The sequence below is a fragment of the Entelurus aequoreus genome, linkage group LG01 (assembly GCF_033978785.1).
Source record: "Entelurus aequoreus isolate RoL-2023_Sb linkage group LG01, RoL_Eaeq_v1.1, whole genome shotgun sequence".
In the NCBI taxonomy this organism is placed as follows: domain Eukaryota; kingdom Metazoa; phylum Chordata; class Actinopteri; order Syngnathiformes; family Syngnathidae; genus Entelurus; species Entelurus aequoreus.
Window position 1 is genome coordinate 79,209,864 of NC_084731.1, and position 15,000 is coordinate 79,224,863.

General features: G+C 40.0%; 1 protein-coding gene across 2 annotated transcripts in view; it reads right to left on the reverse strand.

The window, feature by feature from the left end:
• The window catches only part of mgat5 (alpha-1,6-mannosylglycoprotein 6-beta-N-acetylglucosaminyltransferase), a 218,772-nt gene that overhangs the window by 115,923 nt on the left and 87,849 nt on the right, over window positions 1-15,000 (reverse strand). For both annotated transcript variants that reach the window (XM_062059285.1, XM_062059294.1), the window contains 2 exons: window positions 4,267-4,343; window positions 3,892-3,981 (listed from right to left, as the gene is read on the reverse strand). In XM_062059285.1, the coding sequence (XP_061915269.1) occupies window positions 3,892-3,981; window positions 4,267-4,343 (167 nt within the window). The remainder of the gene's footprint in view (window positions 1-3,891; window positions 3,982-4,266; window positions 4,344-15,000) is intronic.

The following is a 15,000-nucleotide window of genomic DNA, read 5'->3' on the forward strand; positions in this document are numbered from 1 at the left end:
CAGTCGCATGCCGATGACATGTCATTTATGTATATTAGGAACAGTAAAGGTCCCAATATACTGCCTTGGGGGACTCCACAGCTCACCGAGAGGGGGGGGGGGACACGGTGCCGTTCACCTCTACCACCTGCTCCCTCCCCTCCAAGTAAGATTGCATCCAGCTCCATGAGGTTTTGTTAAATCCAATAGGGGAGTTACTCTTGCTATCTTAAAATCTTTTGGTACTTGGCCTTGTGTAATTGATAGGTTTATTATGTGCGTGATGATCGGGGCAATGATGGAGGCAGAGTCCCTGAAGAATTTGGTCCGGATTCATCCATGGTTCCGAGCGGGCTTTGATCCTGACTGTTTTCACGGGAGCCATGTCATTTAGTATCTTTAGGAACGCCGTTTTGAAGCGATCCCAAGCAACATCGACCAGGTTGCTCGCGAGCACAGGGGACCAGTCCCACTCATCTAATTTTAAATCGAAATTGTCATTGGAGTATTTTTTTAGGGTTCTGGATTGGGCTGTTATGTGGCCATTGGTTTTGGGTTTAGCTATTTTGCGGGTGCAGAAGGTTAGATAGTGGTCGCTAAGATCACAGATCATGACCCCACTATTTTTTATTTTAGGCCGGTCTGAAGTGAGAATGAGATCTATGGTTGATTGGGTGGAATCACACACCCTTGTAGGTAGCGCTATTAGCTGGGAAAGACCGTGCATATGTATGTAAAGGGCTGTCAAGTGATTCATTTTTTTTAAATCAGATTAATCACACTCTAATTCTGTGATTACTCATGATTAATCACAGGTTTATATTTGCTTGCATAAATAACATTTTCTTTAAAAAAATCCCCAATATTTGGACACAAATGCAATTTTGTAGTTAGAATGTCATACGGCAATGTTTTGTAAATGTTTTACTGAACTGCAAGTCATTGATTTGCTCAAAACTTGGTGGCAGTAAGTACAGTAAGAATTAAGTGCACTTTTTTGTCTTAAATAGAAATACTATAACGCGTTAACATTGACAGCCCTAATATATATATATATATATATTTATATATATGTATATATATGACATTTTTTTAAATTAAAAAAATATAATTTTATATATATATAATAGTTTTTGTTTGTTGTTGTTTCTTAAAGACAAAGCTTTGTGTCGTTATTGGCTGATGTCAACATTTGGGCTTTTTCAATTGTGTTTCTTGCTGTTTTCCCATTTTTGCAGGTGTTTTTTGTAATGTGCTTAGGGTCAATGACATACGAGTCATTGCCCTCTGCAGATGGCCCCTGTACCGCACTTTGGGCGCCCATGCTGTAGAATCTAATTGTTTATGACCACTATAGTCTTAGTACTGTAGTACATTTCTGCATCCTATAGTTACATGAGGTACGCGAGTCACATGGTTGTCTTACGTCAGCGCTGGAAGTACCGTATTTTCCGCACCATAAGGCGCCCCGTGTTATTAGCCGCACGTTTAATGAACGGCATATTTCAAAACTTTGTTTACCTATTAGCCGCCCCGTGCTATTAGCCGCACCTACGCTACGCTAAAGGGAATGTCAACAAAACAGTCAGATAGGTCAGTCAAACTTTAATAATATATTACAAACCAGCGTTCTAACAACTCTGTTCACTCCCAAAATGTAATGTGCAAATGTGCAATAACAAAAATAGTAACACTCAAAATAGTGCAGAGCAATAGCAACATCAATAACTCAACGTTGCTCATACGTTAGTGTCACACAACACACAAAATAAACATTTAAAGCTCACTTTCTGAAGTTATTACTCATCTACAAATTCCTTCGAATTATTCTTCTTCGGTGTGCTTCACTTGTTTTTTGACACCATCGATGATGTGGACGCGCAGGCAGTCATAGATCAACAGGAACGGCTCTGCGTGAAAAAAGTCACCCGGTGTCTTCGCGTAAACGTCTATCAACCACTCGCTCATCTTTTCTTCATCCATCCATCCCTTCGAGATAGCTTTTATGATGACGCCGGCTGGAAAGTTCTCTTTTGGCAAGGTCTTCCTTTTGAATATCACCGTGGGTGGAAGTTTCTGTCCGTTAGCATGGCAAGCTAGAACCACAGTAGTACGACTTCTCATTCCCTGTGGTGCGAATATTCACCGTACGTGTTCCCGTTATATCCACAGTGCGGTTCACATGAATATCAAAAGTCAGTGGAACCTTGTACACGTGTCTCTTAGTAGGAGACATTTTGTTGTCTTTACGGAAACACACAAATGAAATTAAATATCCGCGAGCTTCTTCTTCTACGGGGGCGGGTGCTCACCTTGGCGGTTGCTTACAGTAGAAGAAGAAGCGCTTCCTCTTCTATGGGGGCGGTTGCTTACCGTAGAAGAAGAAGCGCTTCCTCTTTTACGGGGAAAAAAGATGGCGACTGTTTACCGTAGTTGCGAGACCTAAACCTTATGAAAATAAATATGAATATTAATCCATATATAAGGCGCACCGGGTTATTAGCCGGACTGTCTGCTTTTGACAAAAATTGTGGTTTTTAGGTGCGGCTTATGGTGCGGAAAATACGGTAGTAAAATCAGGTTATTCACTTGGCGGGTTTATGCTGTGTGATAAAACAGGGGATGAACGGTGAAGTCCTTCTTTAGCTGCCGCCTTGTTTTATCATATATTACTGCCTTTCATAAGTCAATGTTTAGTTTGGTATGCACAATAAATCAAAACAAAATCCGCACTTTGGAGCAATGTTCACAGACTCTATTATTTGGCTCGTTAATTAGCTTCCCATCGCAGGCGAACGATGATGGTTGTGGTAGAGGGAAGAGTTGTGTGATGTTGGCTGCTGGAAAATGTCCGATGCGTTGCAACAGTCAGCCTTAGTTCATTGTTGCAGCTCGATGATTTATTAGCTCGTCATGCGATGCGTGTTTGCGAGACGAGCGGGTGTAGCGCGCGGGTGTAGCGCGCGGCCGCAGTGTCAAAGCTGCGGATGAGAGGCTGAAGAGAGGGAGGCAGAGGCGTGCAGGCGTGTTCAAGGATTAAAATACTTGCCTGATGGCGGGTCTGTTAGTAATTTTTCCGGCTGGGAGTGTCACTGATGTCATATTGACAATTTTTTTTTCCTAATATTTTCACGATCGACCAAAGATCGACTGGTCGATCATGTTTGACGAGTTGGCAACCCCTGAAATACACACATCTAACATTTGTCATATACTGCTGAGGAATTGTAAAGTCATACCGATGAGTCCAATAACAACAAAAAATAGCTCTGATAACAGATAAAAAAATATCTGATACACGCACCACAACTACATACTGTCGAGCGAGCTGTGTACAAACAAAACATGAAATAATACTTTACAGATACTGTATTATGATTGTTAATATTTTCAGTCAGTACAGATCGGTGTCCTATCGCATTGTGTTGTACATTACAAACTCAAAAGCCATTCAGCTGCTGACACAAAAGCTAGCTTACCTCTTGCCGTACCTAGCTTATGGCTAAGGCCGTAGAATGCCGTCGCAAAACGATGTGTTACTACGCTAGATAAACAGTTCCTCAGTGTTCGCTCTTTCAATAACAATGCCGCTACAGCTTGGTTATTATACAGTTTACGAAACGTGAATCAAGTATTGTTGGTGGTTTTTGGATGCTTTTGTAGAGTGATTTAAAGGCAGAAGGGATTGCTCTCAATAGCTGCATTACCAGCCAACAATAACGAGCCGATTTTTACAAATTAGAATGCAAAAAAAGAAAAAAAAATTCTGTCTTCTTGTCTCTTGTTTGGATTGTGAACGATGGGCCAAATTCCAAAAAAGTGCAGTTCCCCTTTAAGTTTGCATGGACATTAACTCGGTTCAAACTAAATTGCTACTGTAACATTTGAAATGTAACTGTTGGGTGCACTCACCTCGCTGAGGTAAATGAAGAAGGAGCAAGTGGATCCATCCACACCATAACTGGAATAGCAGGAGTCGGAGCGCCACATCTCCTTCATCCACTGAAGTAGAGAATTGAAAGGTCACTAGAAAATATTTAGCGGCGCTTGCATCTTGAAAAAATACGACCACATAAATACAATCAAAAAAAAAAAAAAGAATGCAGTGTGAGGATGTAAGTAAAGGACGACAGAGACAGGATGTGGAAAATTGGTTATCCTGCGACTAAAGCAACTCTGCAGATATTTCTGCGTTCCTAATTCATCAAAAAGCACTTTCACAGTGACCAGAATAAGCTAGCACCGAGCACGTGTTTTGTCCATGTACAAATGGTGCACTTTATTCACCTTGATCTTGCCCTCGCAGTGAGGAAAGCCATCCAAAGGCGGCAGCTCACACTTTTCCTGGGCTCCATTTAGAAGATCTAATCAGTCAGAGAGAAATAGTAAGAGAGACAAAATCAATAAGGTCAAAAGGATTGCTTCCAAATTCTTTCGCTGTCTAATTATCCTCAAATTTCATGGTTGCGTGCACTCGGAACACAAACAAAATTAATCAATAAATACGGTTACTCATATGTTCTCAATATCTCTGCACGCCAATATGGCGGATGGATTAACATTAATGGCTTAAAAGCAGGCATGGCTTCAATATAATCTCCTTTTTTACAAGCCTCAGCAGTATTGACGTCATGACTCCTGACCTTTGCAACCCAAATAAGAATAATGCAATGTCTTTGCTTGGAAGATAAAGGCCTCAGGTTTATTGTCAATTCCGGGACAAGGTTCTTCTCGATACTTGACTCTTGATGCGGGAATGCAATACAGTATTGCCACACTGCAAATTGGCAACATGTGATTTGTGCAGCCCTTTGAGAGGGCTATATAAGTAAACATTGATTGATTGATTGATTGATTTCGCTAGACAAAGTTTTTGTTTATATGGCTGTACTCAACCAGCAACAAACTGGATTAAAACGGATCGTACAGGGACTGTACCGAAACAAACTGTTCCAAAAACTTACCACCATAAAAACTAAATACAATTGGTGGAATTGATCCATATGAGCACGTCCAATCGACGCAAGCTGACGAACGTGTCTTGTATCTCGGTCGTCAACAGAGTCAGTTTTTAGACAGGCCTAACAAAGGCTCACGGACACACCAACTTTGCGTGTGTGCAAGACCTCGAAAAAGAGGAGACAAGAGAAGAGATTTTGATAAGTTGGGGGGGCTGGAGGACATCACCCGGTATGGGCAGTAACAAGCTACGTAGCTTAACTACATTTCCCAGAAGCTTGGCAGTAGTTTCACTATTGTAGCGATTCCTGTAGTTCAGCTATTTTTAGACCCATGTAGCCAAGTAGCTTACATCAAAGCTGCAAGCTACAAAGAGAGAAAATGGACTGCGAATCCAGACAAAAAAAATGCAGGTAAAATACAATAACCTGGATAAATGAGAACATCCATACATACGAAGAAAATCCATGATGATTGGTTGTTTTTTGTATGATGAGTCACAATTGGTTAAGGATAGGCCAATTGTGTCACATTTGGCTAAAGATAGGCCAGATTGGCCAATCAGAGGCTCATGTCACTTGACGACGAGGGAGTCATAGACAGAGGGACACTTCAAGCTGACATCTCAAAGAAAAAAATAAACATACTTGAAAATGGCAAAGGCACTCTCTCCCGCAGATTAGATTGTTCCTTTAGTGATGAAGATGACGTGCAGGAAACCCACAATAATGTGTGTCCTTGGCCATATTAAGACAAATGTATGTGTTTAGAGAAAACAATGCCCAAAAGCTTTGTTTTTAGTTGTTTACTCTGTAAACCAAAATCATAACTGCTCTCTTCATCTAAGACGTCCAACACCATTTAGGAACACACATTAAAGTATGGGTTAGTTTTTGCCTCATACATACACAAATACAGTACATACTGTACATACATCCACACGCACAATCACTGTACAAACATACGTACATATGCATACATACAGTCATGCATATAATCAAGTTTCAGGGACATTTTTACCACTGTGTTACATGGCCTTTCCTTTTAACAGTCAGTTAACGTTTGGGAACTGAGGAGACCAATTTTTTAAGCTTTTCAGGTGGAATTATTTCCCATTCGTGCTTGATGTACAGCTTAAGTTGTTCAACAGTTGTTCAAATACCACAACTCCGTTGTGGTATTTTAGGCTCCATATTGCGCCACACATTTTCAATGGGAGACAGGTCTGGACTACAGCCAGGCCAGTCTAGTACCCGCATTATTTTACTATGAAGCCACACTGTTGTAACATGTGTCTTGGCATTGTCTAGCTCAGGGGTCGGCAACCCGCGGCTCCGGAGCCGCATGCGGCTCTTTGACCACTCTGATGCGGCTCAGCTGCATACTTGCCGACATACCTCCCGATTTTTCCATAAATCTCCCGGGGCAAACATTCTCCGATTTTCACCCGGACAACAATATTGAGGGCGTGCCGTGATGACACTGCCTTTATTAGCGTTCTCTACGACCTGTCGTCGCGTCCACTTTTTCTCCGTACTATCTGCGTGCCGGCCCAGTCACATGTTGTATGAGGCTTCTGCTTACACACGTAAGTGACTGCAAGGCATACTTGGTCAACAGCCATACAGGTCACACTGAGGGTGACCGTATAAACAACTTTAACACTCTTACTAATATGCGCCACACTGTGAATCCACACCAAACAAGAGTGACAAACACATTTCGGGAGAACATCCGCACCGTAACACAACATAAACACAACAGAATATATACCCAGAATCCCATGCAGCCCTAACTCTTCCGGGCTACATTATACACCCCTGCTACCACCAAACACCCCCCCCCCCCGCCCCCCAACCCCCCTGGTTTATACATAGCACAAAGCGAAAAAAAACTTTGTATGCAGTGTTATTTCATTTTAAATTTCAAAAGAGTTTTGTGGCTCCCATTCTTTTCTTTAATTTGTGAAACGGGTCAAAATGGCTCTTTGAGTGGTAAAGGTTGCCGACCCCTGGTCTAGCTGAAATAAGCAGGGGCGTCCATGATAATGTTGCTTGGATGGCAACACTTGTTGCTCCAAAACCTATATGTACCATTCAGCATTAATGGTGCCTTCACAGATGTGTAAGTTACCCATGCCTTGGGCGCTAATACACCCCCATACCATCACAGATGCTGACTTTTGAACTTTGAGCCTATAACAATCCGGATGGTTTTTTTCCTCATTGTTCCGGAGGACACGACGTCCACAGTTTCCAAAAACAATTTGAAATGTGAACTCGTCAGACCACAAAACACATTTCCAATTTGCATCAGTCCATCTTAGATAAGCTCGGGCCTAGCGAAGCCGGCGGCGTTTCTGGGTGTTGTTGATACATGGCTTTTAATTTTAACTTACACTTACAAATGTAGCGACAAACTGTAGTTACTGACAGTGGTTTTCTGAAGTGTTCCTGAGCCCATGTGGTGATATATTTAACACTCTGATGTCGGTTTTTGATACAGTACCGCCTGAGGGATCGAAGTTCTGTAATATCATCGCTTACGTGCAGTGATTTCTCTATATTCTCTGAACCTTTTAATGATATTACGGACCGTAGATGGTGAAATCCCTAAATTCCCTGCAATAGCTCCTTGAGAAATGTTGTTCTTAAACTGTTCGACAATTTGCTCACGCATTTGTTCACAAAGTGGTGACCCTCGCCCCATCCTTGTTTGTGAATGACTGAGCATTTCACAGAAGCTGCTTTTATACCCAATCATGGCACACACCTGTTCCCAATTAGCCTGTTCACCTGTGGGATGTTCCAAATAAGTGTTTGATGAGCATTCCTCAACTTTGTCAGTCTTTTTTGCCACTTGTGCCAGCTTTTTTGAAACACGTTGCAGGCATCAAATTCCAAATGAGCTAATATTTGCAAAAAATAAAGTTTGCCAGTTCGAACGTTAAAGGGAAACTTCGGTTTTTTTCAACCTGGGCCCTGTTTTCATAATTTTTTCTGTATATGTGAGTGCTGGATAAAACATTTTTTGAGGTCGCGCCAGTATTGAGCAGGGCAGGCAGCCTCCAGCCCAGCTAACGCTCGTACACAGGGCAACTGGCTCTCGTCAAAATTCGGCCTATAAACATGCATTTTTTTCACACTGACAGGCTCAGATAGTTACAATGAGTGTCCGACAACATACTAGAAAGGAGAAATTAACGTATGTCTCTACCTTTAGCTGGAGATCGCTGTTTGTTGTGAGCTGTGTCCAAATCTCACCACGCTACAAATCTCGTTCCGAAATCTCGCGATAACTCGCGACAAAACACCGGTGGAAAAACAGTTACCTGACTGAGGTGAAGAGAGATGACTGAAGTGATTTTCTGTTGGATTACCCTAACTAAAATAACAGTCTTCGGTAATCCAACAGAAAATCACTTCAGTCATCTCTCTTCACCTCAGTCAGGTAACTGTTTTTCCACCGGTGTTTTGTCGCGAGTTATCGCGAGATTTCGGAACGAGATTTGTAGCGTGGTGAGATTTGGACACAGCTCACAACAAACAGCGATCTCCAGCTAAAGGTAGAGACATACGTTAATTTCTCCTTTCTAGTATGTTGTCGGACACTCATTGTAACTATCTGAGCCTGTCAGTGTGAAAAAAATGCATGTTTATAGGCCGAATTTTGACGAGAGCCAGTTGCCCTGTGTACGAGCGTTAGCTGGGCTGGAGGCTGCCTGCCCTGCTCAATACTGGCGCGACCTCAAAAAATGTTTTATCCAGCACTCACATATACAGAAAAAATTATGAAAACAGGGCCCAGGTTGAAAAAAACCGAAGTTTCCCTTTAAGTATCTTGTCTTTGCAGTCTATTCAAATGAACATAGGTTGAAAAGGATTTGCAAATCATTGGATTTTGTTTTTATTTACGATTTGCACAACGTCCCAACTGGTTTTGGGTTTTGTACATCAACAATATAATTTGCCTAAATGACTGGACAGGACAAAACAAGTGTTTGCCTCATTTCTGTGAGAATCCTGCGTGCGAATGAAGCATTAATGAGTGGGTGTGGTTAATTTATCCAGGACTAGCTGCCGTTACGCATTCTTCACGCGCGCGCGCACGCACGCACGCACGCACGCACGCACGCACTCACACACACACACACACACACACACACACACACACACACACACACACACACACACACACACACACACACACACACACACACACACACACACACACACACACACACACACACACACACACACACACACACACACACACACACACACACACACACACACACACACACACACACACACACACACACACACTTTATGTGAGGGATGAGGCAAAAACTAACCCAAACCCACAGTAATTCAAATGATCCTTTTATTGCATTTATTGTAATTGTCCATTATTGGATAATTTTTCTTGCCACATAAATGTCAAATACTAAACTACACTACTAAACCCACAGTGCAAGGTAGCATAAATCAAAAATATATTTTGCCATATCAATATTTCTCCCACCCGAACACTCTATCGCCTGAGCCACAGAGACATGCAGTAATTTGGCTTTTAATGCAGTGTGTAAAGAAATAAAATAAAAGAATGCCAAGACAAGTCCTGCAGCTAAAAACATCACGGAGTAGATGGAGAGCTTCCAAGACAAGTTTACACCCACTGCGACTGTCAACGAAGAATGTTTTTTTTCCCACTACGCAATATTAAATCATTTATACACTGACACAACACAGCGATGAAAGAGGCATGAAGTATGTCAAAAATGTCATCTGCTCATTTTGATGGACATTGTCGTAAAAGCATGTAAATATTGTGGTGGAAAATGTAATGAGTCATACTGATGACCTCATTTAGTGGCATTCGGAGACGATATAGAACCCTCAGTATTTATGCATGTATGACTTTTGTGGCTGGATTGAGAATGTCAATATTCATCCGAAAATGTAATGGCATAACAGAAAAGTAAACAGCCTAGTAACTGCAGCCTACGGATTCTTACTGGAAAATATGAGTGTGTGTTGCTGAAGCACCTTGTTACGGAACCACAGTTCTTTCAGGCACTCTGAAGGAACAGCGTTGCAATACTGCTAACAATCTCCAGTTATTTTTATGTCAAAATGGATCTGTGCCAAGCTATTCTTTCTGACTTTGTTTCGGTTTCTCGCGTTTCAGTAATAAAAAATCAGCCCACTGCTTAATTCTGGCAAATTCTGGGATGTATTAAGCCTACATGCAACTCGTCTTCCAGATATTTGTAGTACAAACACAATAAACCATGCCAAGAGTTTCAGTTCAGTTTAAAGACACGTAAAAATCAATGACCTTGGTTGATGTCAAACCGTTTCGAAACTGGTTCGGGTTGTAAATATTGTACTGTGTGCTGAGAAGGTCTCGTCAGAAACTGTTATGCAGTCGTCTTTGTCAGGTCACTCTTGGAAAATACAGTCAATAACTCAATTTAGGAGTGCTATAACCTAAAGGGGAACAGCAGTTTCTTTTTTGTATGTTGCCTATCATTCATAAATCCCTATGTAAGACAAGAACACATATTTTTTTTAATGCATTCTAACTTGTAAATAAAAGCTAGTAAAAGTCAACGAACAATGGAGGTAATGGAATTTGCTCTACTCCGCCTATAAAGCACTTGCTAACCTTTTTGGAGGCCCACTCAAATATTAACATTGAATTAGTAATCTTACTCTTGATTTTACTCAGAGTCAATAAATATATCTAACCTACTTACAGTTTACAACCTTGTCAAATGATATGAAAGCATGTGTTATTCACAAATATTATTATTTATTTAACACATAAACCTTAGGCTTAGGTCAGGCTGATTACAAAAATAAGTACTAACCAAATAATACAGCATAAGAAGGGACTCATAAAAAACTGACAAAAAATAAATTTACATACAATTATATTGTGCCAAAATAGATGAATATATTAATAATGAATATGTTTTTTAACTAAACTGTCAATAAAATCAAAGTGCAAATGAAATTACAGCTTCACCACTTTAGTCATCATTTTTGCGCTTAAGAAACTTCTCTCTGACTTTAGCTCCAGACTTCTGTTTGTTTGATAGTATTACTGCCACAAGTGGAGGAAACGTGTATTACAACTGCTGGACCAGAGCTGAGAAACAGATATTTTTTGGCGGCCCAACAATGGGTTAAGAAACACTGCTCTAAAAGACCTCCAAAAGCCTACATTAACGTTTTATATACACTCTGTAAGTATATATGTAATGTAGTATTTATAATAACATGTAATATTTACATATTTTGCTCATTTTAAGCATATGGCTGCATATTCATTTCACAGACATCACATTGTTTGCTTTTCACTTCAACAACAACAACTACTACTCATGACGGACTTCGTAAGCACCAACAAAGACTACTTTAGGACAAATGATGATCCAGGACCTTTTATTTTTTTAGCCTGAATCTGAGGATAAGCTGCAAATTTTAGAAGTTGTGTGCCAAACAGATCCAGCTTCAGTGAAACACTAGTATTGCTAAGTGCTGAAGAAGATATACAAACTATAAACATAATATAACAAACACTTACTGTACAATTTCTGCTCTCACTGGGAAGCTGACTGACAGGATGTTCATGTCTTCTCTGTTTAGATGAATAATTAATCATAATCCTCATACAGGTTAAAAAAAAAAGGTGCTTTAGATGAGTGTCTGTCTGTGTGTCTTTCTCGCCATCGTCAGGTATAAGCTGAATGTTAAAGTTGACTAACTTCTCGGTTTATGGCCACAATCTCATGCCCCTTAATGCAACTTCAAACAATTTTACTGCCCTTGTCCTACTACATGGAGATTGTTTTTTATAAGCATTTTATAATGATGTTAGATCAGGGGTGGGCAATTAATTTTTACCGGGGGCCGCATGAGCAACCCGAGCACTGCTGGAGGGCCACATCGACAATATTTCAATTAAATTTTGCTCAATATTATTTTTGATGTATACCGTAAGATAAATAATAATAATAATAATAATAATTAATAATAACAATAATAATACTTTCATTTAACCTAACTTAACTTTATACCAAAAGCACTGCTTTGGGAATCATTTGTACCCCTTTCAGAGATCACATTTAGTTCCCCTTTAACATCCTCATGTTGCACAATGAAATGTAAGCAATAGGATGAAGTGTGCATTCCTGTAACTTTCTCTAGTAACAGCATTCCATGATTAATATAAATAAATTAACATTAATAATAAATGACAGTAAAATAAGCACACGTATGACTGAGGAGTCATAGTGCAACTTTGTGTGGTGTTTGAGTTGTCCGACTTTTTGTGTGGCCATAAACGCACCAGTGGTTTAGTGGTATGCGTGTTGGTGACAGATGACAAGTTGGTTTTGGCCTGGTTTGTACGGCAGAAAATGACTAGTTTTTCGAGATAGAAGTGTTTTACTCATGTTTTTGGTGTGGTTATGGCCGAATATAAACAGTTTTGCTCAATAAAGTGATCCACACAATTCCTGGCCTCGAAGCATCTCGATAGACGTTACAATAATTGAACGGTGTTCATTTGAATTGTGTTGACGAACACCGTTAGGGCCGCTTGTTGTCACTGTCACTCAAAGTTGCATTGCAAAATTACACAGAATAAATGTGTTTATTTTGTTTAGAATTCAGATGGGATTTGATTTGGTGCGCGGCATATATTTGCTGTGCGCAGAGGACGCTTGAGCAGTGCGCAATTGCGCAGGCGCGCACCTTAGAGGGAACGTTGTTGAAAACACGCCATTCGTCATCAACTTTTCTCTTTTAAGCGTCTCGGGTGTAAACCGTGCATCACTTGTCGCTGTGCACCTTCATTCACAGGTTACACACGGACATACGCCCATAAATAACACTTTTCAAAATAAAAGCAGCACAGTTGTATTGCGCGCACGACATAGATGTTTTTTCAACTTTATTTTGTAATTTGTGATTGCAGCTGTTCACATTCACTCACAATCACGCACGTGCATACGTCCACACGGAAGTAATACAAATAACACTTTTCAAAACAAAAGCAGCACCGTTGTATTGCACACTCGACATAGATACTTTTTAAAATGTATTTTGTAATTTATGATTGGCCTCACGCGGGCCGGACAGGGACGCACAAAGGGCCGGATGTGGCCCGCGGGCCGCAGAATGCCCAGGTCTGTGTTAGATAGTTCAAAAATTTAACTGAGACTAAATTACTGAGGCCAAATTAAGCACCAACGAAACTGTGGCTTTACTGTGGTATTTTGTACTATTGTAATTGGAAGGTCAAAAACTTAATTACCCTAAATAGATGAACACACTTAAAAATAAAATTGACTCTTAATATTTGCCAGCACAAATACCACTTTAATAAAAACTGAAAATCTTAAAAGTGCAGTTTTGCCACTAATTGGAAAAACTGTGTGTTTTGTTTTGTTGTCTTTTTTTTTGCCAATTGCAATTATATGATTTTTTTCCAATGCACATGGACATTTTACTGAATGTTATTTAATGCCAAAAGCCAATTAAGGCCTTCATTTTGGCAAAATCCATTTAATGACTTTTAATGCTTTTTAATGACCCGCAGAAACCCTGCTTTAGATTTGTGGAACACTACAACCATGAAGACAGAGCACGATGCCGCTCGATGCTCCATTGTTCAGAGAAGCCACTCCATCACGCCATCGTGAGTGTTTAAAGCCAACAGGCAAATATTGCCTCGGCTTTAATAAAGTAGAAGCAGGACCACTGCGACAGAGCAGTTAAATATAGTTCTCTTCAAATTCAAACACGGAGGAGGAATTGTCCGTTTAAATAGTCCTCTTTCACTTCACTATTAGGAGGATGGTTGATAGCTAATACCACCGCCAAGAAAGAGGCTAATCCTGACCCAGCAAACATATCAAACTGATATGAGCACAAACGGGCAACACGCTAACAGTAACACTGAATATGATAATGTGATGACGAACATGGGAGACGGTTGTGACAAATTATGCTTTAAGCCCAGAGCAACAGTAGGCAGCAAAGAATAAATCTGGCTCTTCCCATACAATCGTTGAGTTGTGGCAGACCACCACAAATATGGAAAATGGATCACAATAGATACTTTGTGCACTGTCTTAAAAAAAAAGAAAAGCAAAAAGAAATACCACCTGCTCGCCCTCGCTCACATTGCTTCAGGATCACAATCCATTTAATTTTTCTATTTATTCTATTTTATTGATAATCTCTACCTATTAACCTGTGATATTTACAACCTATTCTAGTGGTTCTCAAACTTTGTCCACCAAGTAGAACCTCAGAAAACACTTTGCTCTCCATGTACCACCATAATGACCAAGGTTAAAATAAAGTAGGCCTAAATATTCAATAAAAACAAGCCAGAAGTTTTATTTAACTAGTGTATTTAATATTCGTGGCCACTGTGACATAACACACAGTTCGAACAGTAACACTGTGTTTGAATATTTAATTAAGTGATTCTTTGGCGTACCACTAGTGGTACCCGTACCACAGTTTGAGAATCCCTGACCTATTTTATTTATACCCTATTCTATTTCAATTATGTACATACTATCGTTCTTCTTGTACTCATTGGGCTAATCTGGGACCTCGGGTACTACATTTCCTGCCATCTCATGTCTGCTAGTATGGTAAAGTTCCTTAAATTTTTGAATTGAATCACACCAGGTGTCTGTAACCTTTTTCCTTCTGAGAGCTACTTTTACAAAATAAAAATGGTTGAGAGCTACTTACATTCATAATGTTAGCTTATTTTAACCCAAACAAAGAGAATAAGCTTGTTTTTCCAAAGCATTAACGAAATATTGCTAGCACAAGTCAAATTTTGTATTGAATATTCAATACATATTATACATATATTTCTGTTTGCAGTTTTTTTTAATCATTATTTGAGTTACTTTACAAGAAAACATTTTGCAATAGCTGGTTGAGAAAGGTTTTTCTTAAACTGTTCAACAATTTGCTCACGCATTTGTTGTCAAAGTGGTGACCCTCGCCCCATCCTTGTTTG